General features: G+C 41.6%; 1 protein-coding gene across 7 annotated transcripts in view; it reads left to right on the plus strand.

Moving 5' to 3' along the window:
* Positions 1 to 3,787: 3,787 nt before the first annotated feature.
* Positions 3,788 to 20,090, plus strand: part of Mctp1 (multiple C2 and transmembrane domain containing 1) — a 516,544-nt gene continuing 500,241 nt past the window's right edge. For all 7 annotated transcript variants that reach the window (XM_087180712.1, XM_087180715.1, XM_087180714.1 and 4 more), the window contains exon 1: positions 3,788 to 4,538. In XM_087180712.1, the coding sequence (XP_087036838.1) occupies positions 3,837 to 4,538 (702 nt within the window). In that variant the 5' untranslated portion in view covers positions 3,788 to 3,836. The remainder of the gene's footprint in view (positions 4,539 to 20,090) is intronic.

A 20,090-nucleotide genomic window follows, 5' to 3' on the forward strand; every position in this document is an offset into this window, starting at 1 on the left:
AAAGGTTCAAAGGGGTAGGGGTGGCAGGAGGGGAAGGGGAGAGACCAGGTTACAGGCTGGAATCTGGAAAGAATCCATGTATAGATTGTGTTTAAAACTATAGGAAGAGATGTAGATAGAGACTAGGCTGGAGCTCATCAGTGAGTTGGGAAGGAAGAGTCACTGAGATCAAAGGAGAGAAGGGTGTGTTTCCAGAAGAAGTACATACAGCTATGTACAGTACACAGTACTCGATAGTGTGATAAATGACTGGTACTGTTTTAGGTACTCATCATAACAGGCTGTGCTTTTCATCCTTTAGAGCATAACCCTACTTATATAAAAGAGTTTACTGTAACACAGTGTGCTGCTATGCCAGTGGTAGCCTCATGTATCTCATGTTTAACTCTGTATTTGGATAATATCAAGGGGCCATCACAGATGATTGACCTATACCTTCTCAGTTTGCACTTAGAAATTGGCACTCTGTGTGGTACTTTGTGATACACACGGATGAAATTGCCTAATAACATATTTCTCCGATTTTATTTCCATCACGTGTCACATGACTGTATTGAAATTTAAATTTAAAAAAATTTGGCCTATGTGGAGTCTACTAGCTAATTACAGTTTTTTTCCAGACCACTACTTGTTCCATATTAGTTTTGAAAATCTTTCTAAAACAAATCACATCCTTTGATGTCTTGTTAATGCTTGAGATGTTTTTTTAAATTATATGGGAAAATGTTTAAGTACTTTTCAGTTTTGCTTTGGTTGAGTTCTTTTATATTTGAATATTATCATAGTCTTTTCCCCCTTGCATTGCTTTTCTTTGAATAATTTTAGTATATGTGTGTGTTTAGTGAATGATAATAAAGTTATACATTAAAAAAAAAAGACTCCACCTTCTAAGAGCATAGTAAGCTACGAACATCAGTGGATTCATCCACTAATGAGTATAGCACTCCCCTGATCCCATCACCTCTCTAGGAGTCTCTTGTCAAGTGACAATCAAACTTAACCACCACAGTAATCTTAGACATACCCCCTCCCCATTTGTTCCTCAGAGGCTTTCTGGCTAACTCAGGGATTAGATAGGGTTGCTGAGAACAGAGTTAGAGGAAAGGCATGGTCCATTGGGCTTCTAGGACTGTTTTATTCCCCAATGATTGAAGCTCCAAAGGAAAACTTTTATCTGCCTATGATTTAAAAAAGTCTTATTATTGTTGCACTTTTTATTTATACTTTTTATTTTGAAATACAGACTTCTATGGAGTTCCAAATATGCTATATAATGGTTCCATGTAAACTTCACACAATGTCACACAATGGTATTATCATACATAATTGCAGTAAAACTTCAAGAAATTGCCATTGGTATAACACTGATCCTATTCCAATTTTAACAATTTTTATAGCCACTCGTGTGTGTGTGTGTGTGTCTAGTTCTATGCAGTTTTATTCCACACATATGTAGTAAAATTCTTATAACCACCACTACAACCAAGACAGATCTGTCTCATATCACAAAGGAGCCTCCTGAATTCTCCCTTCATATCTGCACCACTAGTAGCTTCTGGAAACCGCCATCTGTTTTCCATCTCCATAATCTTGTACTTTCAAGAATGTTATTTAAATACAGCCCACAATCTTACAACACTTCCTTGTCTCTTTTTCCAAAGCATAGTGTTCATAAACTTAGGAAATACTGTCTCTATCTACCAAACAACAATAATATCAAGGGCACTAAACCAAGTTTGGTTTCTCCTTGATATTCAAAATAGTCCTGTGAGGCAAATATGAGTAAATCACATCACTCCTATGTGAAAAAATGCTCCTAATGGCTCCTCCTTTCATTTCTAGGAGCCTTAAACTCTTACTATGACTACAGGACGCCCTCCATTTGTCCCACCTCTTACCACCCCCTCCCCTTGCTCTGCAGCGTTTGGGGTGTCTCCATCCGTCCTTGAACATTCCTAGTCAAGCTAACTCCTGCCTCTAAGTCCTTGCACCTGGTGTTCCTTCCTCAGATCCTTCCATGGCTCTTCATCCTCTTGAAGTTTCAACTCAAATTGTGTTCTCAGATACACTCTTCTTGAACACAGAAGGTAAAACAAACCAAAACGATCCTCCCCAAATCCCTGCCGTATAAAGTTGCCAGCTTTAGCAAGTAAAAACATAAGACATCCAATAAAATTGGATTTTGGATAAACAGTTTTACTGTAAATATCTTCCCTGTAATATATGGGACATACATGTACTAAATTACTGTTGTGTTTCTGAAATTCAAATGTAATTGGCTGTCTCCCTTCTTATTCAGCTACGCTTCCTCTTTAGCCATGCCACTCCGGTACTGTTTTATTGTCTCCCTGGGACTTTCTCACTGCTAGAAAATCTGTTCATTCTCCGACTCTTCCCCTACTCAACTCAAAGAACCTTCATGTGGGTGAAACCTTGCATTTTTGTTCACAACTCTTTCCAGCGCCTGTCCCAGTACCCGACACATAGTAGGTGCGCAATAAATAACTATTTGTTATAAGGACGAGGAAAACAAATCAAAACTTAGGCTGGTGAAACCTCCAGGGCCTACCGCTAGCCCAGGAGAGACTATTCAGACTGTGGACCTGAGCTTAGGAAACTTCCCCTGGTTTTCCATATCTAGGGGTGCAGTGTCACCTGCCTTTCCGAAGGCTTTGCTACAGAATCAAAAGACCCTGGATGAGAAAGATGTGGGGAGAAGCAAAGCCTCAATGAGCTGAAAAGATTTTTTCGTTTGCTTGCAACGAAGCAAATGGATTAGGCAAAGAAAAAACGCACTTGGGTGAAAAGAATGGAACTGTGTGCCTAATGAGGTCAGAGGCTGTGGCGTTCCTCCCATCTGCGTCCACCCTAAACTCCTTCTAACTTTAGGGCTGACTTTAAAGCCAGGCTCTGGAAGGCGCTAGATCCTGATCATAAGCGAAGTCACTAGGGAACATGATAGGGAAGAGCGTGGACCGGTGAATGAGGCGGAAGACGGAATCAAACTCCTCTTGGACTCCGGCGCGCGCAAGGGGCGGGCCCAGACAGCTGTGTGCGGCCTTAGAATGTAGGGGGGAGGCGGGTTTCCGCGCTCGCCGTGGACTCTCCACGCCCTGCGGGACCCGCCCGGGACGCACAGTCGCCTCTCGGTCGCTCTTCATCTGGCCTCATCCGCAGGCCCGCCCAGAGCGAGCTGCGTGGGCAACAGTGGCCGGGTCTCCAGAAGCAAGCCGACTCGGGGCCCTACCCACTCCACCGGGCTCCTGCGAGCCTCCCACCCAGCGGCGGGAGGATGGTCCCGGGGTGCTGCGCCGGGGCCGCGGGTCCCCGCCGCCTTCTGCAGCCGGACGCGCTCTGCCGTGTGAGCCGCGCGCGCGCGGGGCTGGGAGGCGGCCGCCCCCGCTGCTGACAGGTGCTGCCCGAGGGCGCGGGGCGCAGCCCCAGGTCCCAGGCGCGGCCGTGCGCGTGCCGCTCCTGCACCTCGGAGCCGGGACACGGCCTGGGGGACGCCGGGCGGCTGCAGCCGCGGCGCTCGGAACCGGAAACTTTGCAGGTGCGGCGGCGGGGATCCGGTGTCCGCGCCGGCCCAGCCCGGAGGTGTGGAGGAAAGGACGGCGCCTGAGTCCCGCTGCCCGGGAGCCTCGGCGGAGGCGGCGGCGTCTCTGCTCCCCGCTGGCCTGAAGCCGCCGGGCGCTCCCGGCTTCTGCTGCTGCTGCGCCCTCCGCCGCCGCTACCGCCACCGCCGCGGGGCTCCGAGTGGGGGCGCAGCCGGCGAGGGCGGAGAAGCCCGGGACGCAGGAGGAGGAGGAGGGGCGCAGGCGGGCAGGGGGTGGAGGATGGAGCCCCGGGCGCCCGCGGCGGGCGAGTCCGAGCCTGCTGCCGCGTCCTCCTCCTTCCACGCCCGGCTCTGGAGGAACCTGCAGCTCGGGGTGGGCAAGGGCAAAGGCGGCGCGGGTGGGCGCGCGGGGGGCCCGGAGCGCCGCACTGCGCACACCCCGTCGCCGTCCCCGCCGCCCCCGAGGGCCACGCGGGAGGCGCTGCCCGACGTGGGAAGCCCGGGCAGCAAGTGGAGCGGCTTCAGGAAGCGGAAGCAAGTGCTGGATAGGGTCTTCTCGTCTTCTCAGCCCAACCTGTGCTGCTCCTCGCCGGAGCCTCTGGAGCCCGGCGGCGCGGGCCGAGCCGAGCAGGGGTCCGCGCTCCGCCGCCGGATCCGGGAGCACCTGCTGCCCACAGCCCGGGGACCCGCTGCAGGGACGCCTCCTGGCGGGCGCTCCCCGGACTCAGCTCCGTCTTCGTCCTCCGCCTCGTCCTCCCTGTCCTCGTCTCCCCAGCCGGCCCCGAGGAAGGACCGCGCCGGAGATGAGGGTGCGTGGCGTCGGGGCCCCGGGGCGCACTTGTGCCACCAGAAGAGCTCGTCTCTGCCGGGCACCGCGTGCCTGGAGCAGCTCCTGGAGTCGCCGCCGCCCCCGGCAGAGCCGGTCCGGAGCCCCGCGGAGCCCCAGGCCCCCGAGACCTGCGAGGAGCGTGGGAGCAGCCAGGTGAGTGCGGGGCGCGGCAGGGACAGGCGCTCGGGCCACGCCTCCAGCTTTATGCCGCCGCCACCTCGGGAGCTGGCTCTTGGGTGTGACCTACCAAGCGGATCAAACAGTGCTAGGAATCCATCTTGCGCTTCCTTAGTAAAGATAGAGTTCTGACTTGCACCCTTACTTTTAATGAGAATGACACCTGTCGCCAGAAGCCCTTTGGGTAGCTTAATGATCGATCAGTCAATGACAAAAGTTAGAGATAAAGGGAGTATTTGGGGGCGGGGAGACTCCAGGGAAAAGCTCAGCTATGTCTCACCTGGGCAGTAGAAGAAGGTACCAAGCTTAACTACTTAGGAAAAAGAATGGCAAGGAGCCTGGCGGTGTGGAGGAGCCCCCATTGGAAGCGCGCGGTTGGCAGGAAGGAGTGGAAACGCGGAGTGGCAGCGAGCGGCCTATGTGCTGGGCAGAGCCCTGGGGCACAAGCCCGGTCATTCCCCACATCCCTTTGAAACTTCCTGCAGCAGGTGGTCACTGTCCCACAAGTGGACAGCGTGAGAGTTTTACTGTAGTGCTTTTAAAATATGCTGCTTTGTACCTCATGTCGATGCTACTCAGACAAGAAGAAATCAAGTTTTTGTTGGGTTTTTTTGGTACCGGGGATTAAACTCCGGTCCTTGTGGTTGCAAGGCAGGCGGCGGAACCACTGAGCTAAATCCCTGGTCCAAGAAATCAAGTTTTTAATGTGCTTTTAAGAAACATTTTATTGTAGGCTCTGTAAGGCATCTCACTAATTGGCTGATTTTACTTCCCCCGTTTTGAAGAGGAAATGCTTTAAAGGTAAATGTTTATTGAATCACATTAATGCTAGAAAATATTTTAAAAATTCTATACTACCAGATATCTAAATGACCCTTTTCTCTCAATACATCTTAGCTTATTTAAACTCTTTCATTGTTTTCACTCTTACTATGTTAGATGAATGACATATATATATATATATGTGTATATATATGTGTATATATATGTATATATATGTGTATATATATATATATATATAGAGAGAGAGAGAGAGAGAGAGAGAGACTTTAATTAGATTAAAAGCTCAGTTATAAAAAACATTAGGCCATGAGTTGGGAGTAATATATAGGACTTGAAGTTCTTTTAGATATGAGATCTTTATAATTTATTGACTATTTTATTAGTGAAGTTTCTGAAAATAAATCAGAAAACCAGTATATTTTATTTCTTAATATGAACAGTTGCTTGCAGTAAGCAAATACTTGAAGTTCTAGAAAAAGATTTTATTTCAGAAGAATAGGTAGAGAATGTGGACAAAAAGACTAAATAAATTTAACTTTTCTTGTTATCTTGAAAGTGTACTGGATAGAAATGGGTTTGGTTTCAAAAGTAAAATAAAAAAATATGCTTAAAGGCATTTTTTCATTTAGAGTAAATGAATACTGTACATAAAAGAAAGTATTTTTTGAGTGTGTGTAATCTTAATGTATAAGAATTTTAGAGTTAGGGCACTGTTTTTACATTTTGCTTTTCATAACTTTTACTATCAAGGATAACAGATCATCAAATAATAGTTGAGTCATTTTGGAGGGTGTATATCATGCTACTGTGAATGTATTACTAAGTCATTTTGCAGTTTATTGAAATAAGATATTTTCAAAGCAAAAATAGGGAATTCTGAATTCAGCCTCATGTTCCCTTTTACCAAAAAGTTTTCAGAAACTATCACTTTTTATTTTAAAAAATATTTTTATGTAAGTTGAATTTTGTATACAAAAAATCTGAAATTGAAGGAAATACTAAACTAACGTTATGAATGTACCTTCTCCATCTGCTGAGTACTCTATTACCTTACATAATTTAATTCTCATGGCAGTTCTCTGTGGCAGAAATTGTTGTCATTTTATGGATTAGGAAACCAATGGTCAAAGTAGTTAAGTAAGCTTTCCAGAGTCATTTGGTTAATAAATGCCAGAGAAATGTTTGTGCTCAAATCAGTCTCCAGAATTGTTTTCCACGATTACAGCTGTCTTTGGCAATTTTAAAATATAATTTTTACTGGCCGGGGATTTAGCTCAGTGGTTTCACCGCCTGCTGCGCAAGCACAAGGACCCGAGTTTGATCCCCGGTACCAAAAAAAAAAAAAAAAAAAAAAATATATATATATATATATATATATATATATATATATATAATTTTTAGAGATGATTTTGCTCTTACTGATTAATACTCTACTAGAGACTTGCAAATTTGCATTAATTTTGGTTTTCCCCATCCCTACACAAATCAGTTCAATGATGGATTAGCATATTAATTTCTGAATTGTGCTGTGGTGCTGAATTGTACTGTGGTTCTGAATTGTACTGTTACATACCATCACATTTAAAGTTGATATTTTTAATCATAATCTGTATTATAGTTCTAAAGAAGGTTTTTACTATGAAGAACTAGCATTTTAATGTAGACATGAACAGAATTTTTTAAAAGTTAATGTACAGGGGAGAAATAAATAGGTGAACGTTGTGATACAAACAAAAAACAGTAAGTCCTAAGGGATATGCCTCTTGCCAGACCAGACCCAAGAGGCACCAGTGTTTGTCCCCAGCACCTGATGCCAAGGGGCTTTGTTTTTTGTGAAATAGAATTTTCGGTGTTCTGAATTACAGGTGGAAAGATTTCTGAGTCCTCTGAATACTCTTTGCCCAACCAAAGGAGCCCAGCTCCCTTCTGATTGGGGAAGAGGAAGAACTAGAATTGGAAACTGGAACCGGAAGCAGGCTCAGTGCTGCCCGGACGTAGACTTAGCTTGGCAGCACCCTGCCCTTTGAAGCTCTGCACATTGCAGAGGTCTTTCCTTGCCCTCCCACCTCTTCACTGCCAAGATACCTGAGGATGGGGAGGAGCTTGGAACACATGCAGATTTGCTTTATTTATAGGTCACCAGCACAGATGGTTACCTAGAAGAGAAAAGATAGTAAACGCATGTACTTTGTCTTCAGATTGCCTGTGTACAAACAACTTTCTCTCAAGGGAGAGAGAAAATTCATCCCCAAAATAGGGAAATTATTGAATTTTTCTCTTGTTGCTTGGCATCAGCCACATTCTGCAATACACATCTCCACCCTCCAGCCCAGTATGAGACCCCAACAGCATATGTCCCCACACTCTGACACTAGGGAGAGATGATAAGCAAAAGCCAACAATCATTTCGGACAGTGGGGAAAGAGATTTGGAAGTCACGGATGTGCAATGATTAAAAGTGAACAAAGGGGCTGGTGATTTAGCTCAGTGGTTCCGCCGCTTGCCTTGAAAGCGCAACGTCCCAAGTTCAATCCCCAGTACCAAAAAAAAAAAAAAAAAAAGTGAACAAAGTGTGCTACTTCCCCTGCCTCTGCCAGCCCTCTTTACTATTATGTTTTCTTTAGCCAAACATTACCTTTGAAACACACACCGACAAACTTACAGATGCCCTGCTGTTGGGGCATGAACATTATTTGAAATATTCTGCTTTGAGAATAAAGAAAAAGAGAGAAAAGAAACCTTTCTTCCACTGATTCTAGTTCACGTGTCAGGCCATATTGTCACACCAGATGCATTTCATTTTCTGCAACACATTTGGGAAAGATGCTCTCTCAATTTGTGTGCATATAAAAAATATGCCAATTTTATGTATTTTGTCTTGATGAGGTACTAAAATTATCTTCGCTAGAATCAGAAAGTCAGTATTTTGAGATAAAGAGTGAGGAATGAATATGTTGCATTTTTTTAGTGTCTTAACAAAAGGATGTCATGTTTATGAATGTTAAACTTTTATTGTTTTTAAAGTAAATTTTATCAAAGTTGCTTTCACTAAAAGATGTTTTTGAGGAAAGAGTAAATTATTTATTGTATGATAGAAATGTTTTCAAACATAGCAAGAGCAATATCCATTCATTGGGAACAAGTTCTTAAGACTCCTGAAAGACAAAAAGGGCAAGATATTTTTAAAAATTAAGCCTACACATGAAGAACATCTTGCTTTATTAATCATCTGGCCTTTCAAAGAAAGCCTGTATTTAAACAAATTCTCAAGTGTAATTTCAGTTAACTTACGCTATTTTTCAGTCATTTTAATATTCCTTCAAATAACACTACTTAATCTGGAGAAAGCATAGATTTGAAAACATAATTTCCAATGTCAGAAATCTAATATTCTTAAAATTAAGCTCCTAAAAGCAATTTTAATTAAATTTATGAAAACAAGCAAGATGGGATCTAGCTTCAGAAATGACACCTTTCAAGTTCAGCGCAAGAGAGGGTGGATGAGATCTTAGCACATTTTGGAGCAGGGTGTAAACTGCAGTTTAAGGTGTGATCACTTTTTGAAAAATATGAGATCTATGAATTTGTTCCGAAGAAAGAGAGCAAGCAGGGAGAGGTTTTCTTAGAGTAGGATATTTCCCTTTGCCCTTTATTAGCTGTTCTGTGGATCTGGCAGATTCAAACAGAGCCAGGGATCTTGTATAAATGGCAGTGTTTTCTAGATGGGAGAGAATGGCTTGAAACATATCAAGTGCTCAATAAACATTAGCGATTGCTGTTGTAGTTGTTAGTATTATGGCACAGTATATTGATTGAAGTTTTGTTAATAGCTATTACAAATAGGTAGTGGTTAAAAAAATAATAGCGAGCTTTGCAGTCTTTTTACTTGAAGATATAAATTTTTTTTATTTGCAGTTGTAGCAAGAGTAGCCCAAGATTAACCAAGATAGTACTGGTAGTGTCAGAACTTCATTCAGTAGTGAAAAAAGTTTTGAATGACTTTTAGCAAGTGTGTGCGTATTTTCATGAAAGAATGAATAAATACTTTGAGGAAGAAAATAGAATTAATAGATTGATAATCAGTAGGACAGAATTCCCTCCTCTGATTTCTTTTGTCCTATCGTTTAGAAATAATGGATAGTCTCATACAGTAAAAGCTAATAATATGTCCTTGGTACTCCAAGGAATCGTGTATTGTGGTTTCTTTGCTCATAATGGTTATTAAAACATTTGCCAACCCTAAATTAACAAAGAGTAAATAGTACATGTAGGTAACTTTGTAAGCAATGATGAAACCTGCAGATCTAGTTCATGTATTGTGTTCCTTCTTCACTAGTATCTATTTATAATATCAAACAGTTAGCTCACTGTTTTATTTATTTATTTAGTGGTACGGGGGATCAAACTCAGGTCCTTGCGCTTTTGAGGCAGGCGGTGGAACCACTGTAGCTCACTATTTTAAATGAGCAAAATTATTTTTTGAAATCAGAAACTCTGTTTTGACCTTTTTTGCTACTGGAAAATTTACTAAAATTATGTATTTCTCTTCCTTGGAAAACCAAGCACTCTAATAGAACATTTTCCTGATAACTGAGGGTCATTTGAATGCTAGATTTTGGGGTTCTGGGGTTCAAACCAAGAGCCTCCTGCATACTAGGCAAGCACTCTACTCCCTAACCTGAATACTGATTTTTTTTTTTGAGTTTGTTTAATGTGAATGACATAGATTTTATCCTAGAAGCTACTCTATATAAGCTTGCTTGTCCTTATAGAATTAGAATAAATCATACCTGTATATGACACGTTTACATCTCTGTAAAGTTAATAACTGAATCAAAAGTGAGATACTCTTTTCTCTTGTCAGTTGTTCACTTGGCAAATAATCTTTACTGTCTTTGTGAATTTTTGATTTGTTGTTACCATTGAGAATACTGTTTTTCTGCATCATTAACTTTATGTGCCATGTTAATTTCCTGCCACTACCAACCTTTTCTTCTGACTCATATTGCTTCTTCTAAATGTGGTGTAGGAAGTGATTATTCTCCCTCAAAAATAAGATTTTATTCAAGTATATTTCCCTTTCTAATGCATACCAGTTTTTTTTACTTTTAGAAAGTTTTACCCCTCCAAATAATGTTAGGCTACAGTTTCCCTCAAGTTTCCCAACATTTGTATTTATCTCAAGTCTGAATGCAACGTGAAATGCTGTGTTTTCAGTAGGATTTCAAAGTCTTGAATACTGCTTTTTTAAGAGAACAGTTTCCCTGTGAAATGTCTTTTGAAATACTTTGTATCAGCCTTGGTCCCCATTCTGTCACAGTCTAGTCCATGTGGATGGGACGTGACTGCAGATGCCAGACCAGTGGACCCCTGGACATCTTGAGATCACTGTTTTCTCCTAATCACACACTGGTTTTGTTTAGAGAGTTCCCTTCAGTTTTAGAAATTTGAACCTATCTTGCTTAGGCCTGGGCTATCTTCATTTGCCTCACCAGCTCTGTTAGAGTTAAATTTGGCAAGCTTCGGTATAATTGACCCATTGAATCAGCGTTGTACAGTCCAGAGAAAAACTATTCAATAAATGGTTGTTGAATGAGTGAAGGGATGAATGGACAGACTGGGGCTGTTCAGAGATAAGGTCCCTGGAAAAACTTCAAAATTGCTTTATAGTTAAGGAATGGAGTTTTTGCTTCCCTGATTCCAAGTCCTTTTCAGTCTGGCAGATATATTCAACATTCCCCCTTTCCTCCAGCTGTTGGCTTGGCTTCTCCCAGCTTAGACTTTGATTCTGGTTCTTGTCTTCAGGTATAAAGGAAAAGCATGACACCTACTAAATAGCTGTCATATTGTGCTCACATGGGGGATGGAGGAGAGTCCAATTTCTGAGGTCTCTGGCTCAGGGATGTTTCTTGGTGCTGGTTTGGGACTTGGGGTACCCTTCTTACACCTGAGTCTCTCTGGCCTCTGATAATGCCTGTGCAGTCTGAATTCCAGATGCCTGGTGACATAGCCTCAACTCAGTTTTGCTCCAAATCTTGAGTTCTGCTTGGATCTTTGCTCAAGATAAGCCTCCTGCCTGCATCACTGTGGCTTCCCCTTTGCCCATGTCCTTGATTTGCTTTTTGTACTTTACACTTTTCTCCTGCATCCCGTACTCATCATTCTAGGAAAAGTCTCTGATGTCCCCTCTCTTCCCAACCACAGCTCAGATTAAAATCCCAGTATTGACCAAGAATCCCATCCTCACTAGCCTGGTCCATTCTGCTGCCTTTTAAGAGCCAAGGAGGTGAAACAGGGTTCACATAGTTGGCAGTTGATATTCATAGTGATTTTTATCCTATTTCTGAGCCTACTGGTAAACCCCAAAGCCTACCTCTAGAAAGTCTGCATCACTGACCAGCTGCTTTTGAAGGTGTTTTATTCCCTGAAAGACTGGACAACAGCTGATTTGTCACTGAGCAGTATTCATTGTATTTGTGTTCCCAGCCCCCACTTCTTTTAAAACATCTCATTATGCCCACCCTTTAACATCTCCATAGTCCTGCCTGCTTTCTTCTTTCTCCTTAATATTTTCCCACATCCCCACTCTCTGTTTGTAAGACTTAATTTTTATGACTAACCATTAAGCATTCAGTGATGGCCTGTCCTATATGGCAGCCACTAGCCACATTTGGCTATTGAAGTTTGGAAATGTGGCCAATTAGAATTAAGATACGCTGTACATGTAAACTGCTGTGCATAATGAATTTTGAAAACAGCATAAAGAAAAGATTGTGAACTATGTCATTACTAAACCTTTATATTGATTGCATGTTGCAAAAATATTTCAGATATATTGGGTTAAATTAAATATATTGTTAAGGTTAATTTTACCTGTCCTTTTAAATGTTTAAATATAGGGTGATTGGGCCGGGGATTTAGCTCAGTGGTTTCGCGCCTGCTGTGCAAGTGAAAGGACCTGAGTTTGATCCCTGGTACAAAATAAATAAATAAATAAATAAATTGTGATTAGAATTTTAAAATTACATATGTGGCTCACTTTTGTATTTGTACTGGACAGCACTGATTTAAAGAAGGGATTTCAAACTCCAGACTCCAATGCCCACAGGGCCACCAAAATAAAGACAACAAGCCAAGAGGGTTTGTTGGGCCTTGGTCAACCAGAGGGGCTGCCCCTCAGCTCCAGCGATTACTGCCAAACAATGAAGAAGCAGTGTTCCTAGAGCTTCCGGATTCTTTAATAAGACCCCAACCCATAGAACTTTCTGTGGGAAGTTTCCAGATTCTTGAATTTCTGGCAAATAATTAATATATTTTTAAAAGCAAGAAAGACCAAATAAAGTATAGCTCTGGGGTGAAATTTTTTTTATCAGTTTGAATGTCTGACTCAAGAACTCATGTCTGATTCCTCCTCTTCCCCATTCCTCCCACGCCAAGTGTTTGGCATGTTGTCTGGGACGTGGTCGGTATTGATAGATTTTACACATTAATAGACTGCCTTTATCATGAGCTGGAGTTCAGTAGCCAGGAGAAATGACTGGAAGGGTGACAGTCAGAAGGAAGTCGGTTGAAGTTGATGTGGAACTAGGACACACGGGGAACAGCAGAGTGGCCAAGAAGTTTGACTCTGTGCAGAACACAAAGGAAATGGCGGTTGGAAAATAAAAATGGTATTAGGTGTTCAAACAGACATGAAAGGTTTTTTGTTTGTTTTTGATGGAGATCAACTGACTGGGTTGCTGAGCCAGAGTGAGGCAGAAAATGAAGATAAAGAAGAAAGGGATATAACTGATGTGGTAAGAACCCCGAGGGTGTGGGTTGCAGTGGGTTTCACAGAAAAGCACCAGATGATCTGCCTTGGCCTTCAGCCAGAACAAACATCCCCTTCCACTGAACATGGAAGGAAATCGTGTGGACTTGGGTGCAGGGAAGTCTAAAGGTTTGGTGGCAGCAATTTGAGGATATTGCAGCTGCCGTGTTTTGAGGCATGATTAGGATTTGGATACAGGGAAATGGTAAAAGAATCTTGTCATAGGTGCAGGGGCACAGAAGTGTCCTGTATATGCGAGAACTCAGGAGGCAATAGTGGGACCAAAGCCTAAGGTACAGGAAGGAAGATAATGACAAGAAAGGTGAACATGAAATGTGGCCAGATGTGGGCGTGGAGAGTTTGTTCCAGGGCACAGAAGGGGCAGCGGTGGGGTCAAGAGGAGCCATGGGAAGGTGAAGCTGGCCATGGTGGCAGGAGGCCATGCGGATGGTGCAAGTCTCAGGGAGAGCCTGGGGTTGGGCAGTGGCTTGATGTTGGTGATGGACAGAAAGACCTGAGAAAGCAGAGATGTATTTGAACCTTTGGGGGAAAGGAGAGTGTAAAGAATGCGTCACAGCACGGTCTCTCCCCTTTTCCTGGTTCCCTTTAGAAATGCTTTCGGTGAAAGGTCTTTTCCTTTGAGGTTGGGGGTGTTGAGTTTAGAGTTTGTGACTCTACAGAAGAGTCGTGGTGCCAGGCTCCTGAGTGCCAGGTTGTTTCCTGTTTACTGTCCCAGCTCCTATTCTTCATAGTTATTCTGGATGATTCGGAATTAAAATAGTTCTCCTTCTCTGCAGCATTAGGCACTAAAGTGATAAATGTTAGCAGAGCCAAAGAAATGATAAAACATGTTTATCAGTTTAAAGTATCAGGAAAAATGAGAAAATCTCCTACATATCCCTATCACCTGAATTCTGAAGGTGTCTGTGATCAGACGGGCTAAGTTTTTGGAGAAATCGTTGTAATGAAAGGGTTGGGAATGCCTTGTTGAAAATGTTCATTCTTCATCAAGGCCGTGTGATCAAAGCATGTTAAAAATATGCATCCCTTCTCAGATGCAGAGTTGATCTGTGCAAGGCAAATGGTCAACTCATGAAAATTCTCGATAGACATTCTCTCAAAATAGAAATGATCATCTATCCAGAGCCTTAAGCCACATTTGACTCTTGTTCTGCTATTGAAATGTAAAGTAGCTTTTGATAAAAAGAAGAGGAATTCAGCATTTTTAGGGTTGCCTTTGAATAATATTTTCACCACACTAAATTAGAAGTCTGACTGTTTTCCAAACCATCTTTTGGGATTGGAATAGATTTTAGAGACAAGTTCTGTGTCACCACAGAGCTGCTGCCAAGCCTCCTGTGCTCTTCAAGGACTTGAACCCCCTGAATCAGCAGGGGCCGTGCTGTCTGGAGCAGAGAGCACATGTGGGCTGCAGCTTGCCCTTCCCCATTTTTGGCTGCTTTTTACTTTTATTTATCTGTCTAATTTTCATCATTCCAATAGCTTCTTTTTTAAAAAATTAATTGGTATATAATAGTTGTACATATTAGGGGCACCGTGTGGCATTTTGATACATGTATACGATGTGTCTTGATCAAATCAGGGCAACCAGCACATCTGTCACCCCAAACATTGATTGTCTGTGTTGGAAATTTTCAAAGTCAGCTCCTCCAACTCTTTTCAAATATTCAAGAAATGAGTGTTACCTAGTCAGCCTCGTATGCTGTAGAACATTAGAACTTATTCCTGCTGATTGCCATTTTGTACCTATTAACCAACCTCTCTGTCCCTCCTCTCTACCCTCTGACAAACACTGTTCTACCTTTAACTTATTTGAGATCTTTTTTTTTTTAATTTCCATATGTGAATGAGATCATGCGGTACTTGTCTTTTTGTGCCTTTTACTGAACATCGTGATCTCCAGTTTCAACACAGAAGAGGGTTTAATTCTTTTTATGGCTGAATGGTATTCCATGCTGTGGCTGTCTCTCACATTCTCTTCGTCCATTCACCTGTTCCAGGAAGCTAGAAGTGAAGAACAGTGATAGGAACTGCTGTGATTGGGAGCCTGTCGCATTCTGCCTGGCCGCACATACATGCCAGTTCAACTCAACAGTTTCCAGTAAAATAAAAAGATCCCCTTGGCCATTGGGATCATTCACTTACTCTGCACTCCTCTTGGTGCTTTTGTGATTTCCTCATTTCCTGTGTGGAAATAAGCTCAGTAAGACTTAGGGCAACAGGCAGAGGAGTGAGGGAGACCCACAGCTGGCTGCATTCCCTAGGCCTTAAGACCTCTGCCTCTGGGCTTTTCAAGGATCATGGAACCTGGCAAAGTATTCTCAGTACCTCTTCCTCTCTCTGCCATTTATACTTCTGGTTTCAACATTTTCCAGAAATGAGGAGTAATTGCGTGGAACTTACCATTAGAGGATCTCTGTGTATCCTGGGTGACCAACTCCTGTGAACTCTGTGTAGGTCTTGGCTCTTGTTTGCCTTTCTGCTAGTTCACTTCTGTTTCTCACTTGGGACATTAGCGGGGAAAATAAATAAAGGACTCCAGCACATTTTTATTCATAATGTTTTTTGCAGGGTGAAGTTTAAATTATTACTTCCTATGATGTTTGTGGCATTTGTGCTACTTTGATATATGCTTTATGCACTCATGTGTGCACATACATACATAGAGTATACTTTCGCCAAGTGTGGTTTGTGCACACTTCTACTCCTACTGTTTTACACAGGTCAGAAATTTTTTCCTCTAAAGTCAAAGATAACCAGAACTCCAATATTCTTTCCCTTCTAAGTGTAATCTTTCTCTTTGACCGGATAGTGTTCCATTTTAATGATGATGTAAATCTTTACATATGTTTTAAATTTATGCAGTATGAGTAGATATACAATGATCAGTTCAGTCAGAAAAACAAAACACTTAGAAGACAGCATATGTGGTTTGCTAGGAAGTGTGTTATGCTGAGGTGATGAATGAACTTACTTGGAATTTAAGCTGGTGTGTAAGGAATGCTGTTTCTTGAGTAGAATAATCATTTTCTTGTAGGAATACAGTGTATTTATAGTCACCATAGAAGAGAGCTCATTGAATTATTCCTTGAATCCTTTCAAATCTAGGTGTCACTGTAACTAATATCTATCAGCAGTATTGTCAAGCCTGGCCTGGCCTTACCTTCACTCAGTGACTCTGACAGATAAAAAATGGGGAGACATTTTGTGGAGCTTCTTTATTGTTATAGCTCATCTTTTCTAATTAGAGTAAAGGTAATCCATTTAGGTTTATAAAATACATATCATCATAATCACAGGAAGCTTATCTTTTGAAATCACCTAAAAATGAGGCTGTTAAACGAATTAGAAACAGATAGATCCAAGAGATCACAGTCTGTGTTTTGGTGGTTGCTTAAATAATGTTTTTTTTTTTTTAAAGAAAGAATGTTTTATTTTTTGTCAATGTTGCCATATTAATGCCTCTCAGTGGCTCCATTTGCAAGGTATTTCTTACACTGTTTTCTGCCCTTACTCATCTTCTTAATTACCCAGATTGTATTCTGAGCATTACATTTACAAATGCACATTTCATATTTAAAATCTATTTTTTTCTTTCAAGGACTACAATGTAAGCTTCAATCAATTGAACAAATATTGTTTGCATTTGGTGCTAGATAGTTTTGCATGCACTGGTTTTGCATAGTTCTGCATAAACTTTTGTGCAGCAGTGCCTATTGTGGTAGGGCTTGGTTGTTTCTGTGCTGCCTTTGAACTAACTTCTGCTAAATCACAACACACATTCCATCTCCTACAGCCAAGACAACTGAGATATGACATGCAGACTGAGTTCTCCCCCAGCCCACCCAGAGCGGTCTCTCTCAGTTGTGTTACCTCATCTCTGCCTTGAGGCCCACCAACATGTGGGACCTCTTACCTGGTGCTATTTTAAAATGACACTTTATAACTAGTATTACTACATGTATATAACACTTATTATGTACTGGACACTGTTTTAAGTAGGTCACTGGGAGTGTAACATGGGAGAGTGTCCCTCCCTCCTCCCTCCTGTCTCTACTTCTTGGTGGCCATATTATGAGCAGCTCTTCTGGGCCAGTAGGTCCTTCCACCATTGCATTGCTGCCTCAGAGCCAGCCAGCTAGGGACCAAAAGCAAGATCCAAAATAAACCTCTTCTTTAATTTGTGGGTGTTAGGTATTGTGTCTCAGCAATGAGGAAAGTGACTAAGACAGACCCCTATTATCGTGTATTTTCTGTGTGTTAGATAGCCTTGTCTCGTGTTTGTCATTACTGCTTTCTTGCCTCCTGAAAGAATGGTATGAGGTTTCTCACACCAGAGAAACTATTCGGTATTTATACATGTGTGTCCTATTTATTTCACTTAAGAGTATCGCCTCAATGTGCATCCACTTAGCTATAAATGTCTCTAATTTCTCATTTTTTATGGCTGAGTAGTACTCCATTTTATAAAAAAACCCACATTTTCTTTATCCAGTCTCCAGTTGATGGGCACTTGGGCTGTTTCCAAGTTTTAGCTATTAAAAACTGTGCTGCTATGAACATGGGTGCACATATATCACTGTGGTATGATTCTTTTAATTCTTTGGGGAAGATCCCCAGCAGTGGAATAGCGGGGTCAAATGGGACTAAACTGAAAGTGTTAATAAGGACTAAATGTATAATAGGTAATGTGAAACAGGAAGAAAAGGGGCAAAGGAGAAGAAAGTGGGAGGGCTAGGGGAAAGGCTAGAAGGGAATGGGATTAATATGAGAAAATGGAAAAATAGGAAGAAAATCTTTGTAAATAGGGAGGACTGGAGGGGTTGAAGGGAGGGCTGGGCAAGGGTGAAAAATAAGAACCAAGAGAGACTATGTAAAGGTGCAGATTTCCAATGATGAATGTCATTATATTGTATACCTAAAATGTACCAATGATTAGAATGAATAATCGATAATGTAAAATAGGAAGAAAAGGTGCAAAGGGGTAGGGGTAGTGGGAGGGGCAGGGGAAAGGAAAGAAGGGAAAGGAAAAATGATGAGAAATGGAAAAAATGGAAATAAAGTCTTTGTAAATAGGGAAGGGTGGAGGGTGTGAAGGGAGGGCTAGGAATGGGGAAAAAATAAGAACCAAGATGCATTATGTAAAGGTACAATTCCCAATGAGAAATGTAATTGTGTTGTATACCTACAGTGTACCAGTAAAAGAATTTAATTAAAAAAAAAGAATGGTATGAGGGGAAAGAAATGAAATATTTTCATCTGCTAGGATTCCTTTGCATTGTAACTCAAATACATATTACAGATTATGTACATTATTCCACTTACACATCACAGTAGTTTTGAGAGAGGTATTAGTTATATTTTTACGTTTATTATTTGTATCTTTACATATGGGAAATTCTTCTTTACAATATTTTTATTTGTACATGTTTGCTGTTCATGTAGTTTACAGTTCTCTTGGGGAATGGTTACATGTATGTAGTACAGGGTTTCTTTCTTTTTAAAAAAATCCCCTTGTTTCCTCCTCCCCCCTCCTTCTCCAGTTCCCCATCCCATTTTTCATTCTTGTTGATATTACATGTCTTAGCTCCTGTTATGGCAGATAGTGTTTACAGTAACTGGGGGTTATTAATGTCCGGTACCTGGTACATCTTTATTCCTCTCATTTCCCCTTCCCCTCCTCCTCACCCCTTGCCCTTGTTCCCGTGGACCACTTCCCTATTGCAAGAGATCCATCCCCTCGTCCCTTTCTATCCATCCTTTATCATTTTCTTTGTTTGAACTTTGCCTCACTCAAATGAGAGATACCGTACAATATTTCAGCTTAGCTGTTTTGTTTATTTCCCTCAACATTATATTTTCCAAGTGCATCCATTTTCCCACATATGTTTCAAATTTATCTTTCTTTATAGTCGGGTAGTATTCCATTATATATAGACACCAGATTGTCTTTAACCAGTCGTCTGTTGATGGGTAAAAAGGATGCTTCCAGGTTTTAGCTATTATAAGTTATTCTGCTGTAAACATTGCTGTGCATGTAATTCTGCAGTATGATGATTTAAGCTCTTTGAGGAAGATACCTAGCAGGTAAATAGCTGCGTCATATGGAATTTCTAATTTCAATTCTTTGAGAAATCTCCATACTGATTTCCACAATGGTTGTACTAGTTGAAATTTTCACCAACAATGAAGGAGGGTTCTTTTTTCACCACAGCCATGCCAGAATTTGTCATTGTTTGATTTTGTAATGATTGCCACTCTTTTTGGAGTAAGATGAAATCATACTGTTGTTTTAATTTGCATTTCTCAAAAGGCCAGAGATGTTGAACATTTTTTTCATATATTTATTGACCACTTTTATTTGATTTGTCTGTTCGTTTGTCTCTTGCTCATCTCTTCACTGGGTCTTTAATTTTAGGTAGTTTACTTTTTTTGAGTTCTTTGTATGTGCTAGATATTAGTCTTTTGTCTGAGGAGTAGCTGGCAACATTGTTTTCCCCATTCTGTAGATTATGTCTTCACTCTACTGATTGATTCCTTCTGTACAAGCAGAAGCTTTTTAGTCTGATGTAACCCATTTGTTGATTCTTCCTGCTATTTCTTGTGAGATTGAGGTTCTGTTTTAAAAATCCTTTCCTCCACTCATGTCTTCAAGTGTTTTACCTGTTTCATATTCCAGTAAGCTTACTGGTTTTGTTTTAATGTTTAGATCTTTGATCCATTCTGATTTAAATTTAGTATATATATGGCAAATTCTGAAAGAGGCCAAGTCACTTTTCTGCAGTTCTGGTTCTGCATATAGTTAGCCAGTGGCAGAGCTTGGATATTCACGGAATTCTGATTTTTGCCAAGGCCACAATTTCGAGGGTCCTCACTGCTTTACCATTATGAGGCCACATCATCATGTCAGTGCT

The sequence above is a fragment of the Heterocephalus glaber genome, unplaced genomic scaffold (assembly GCF_053883595.1).
Source record: "Heterocephalus glaber isolate CG9 unplaced genomic scaffold, H.glaber_assembly_v1.0 deba00001465, whole genome shotgun sequence".
Lineage (NCBI taxonomy): Eukaryota > Metazoa > Chordata > Mammalia > Rodentia > Bathyergidae > Heterocephalus > Heterocephalus glaber.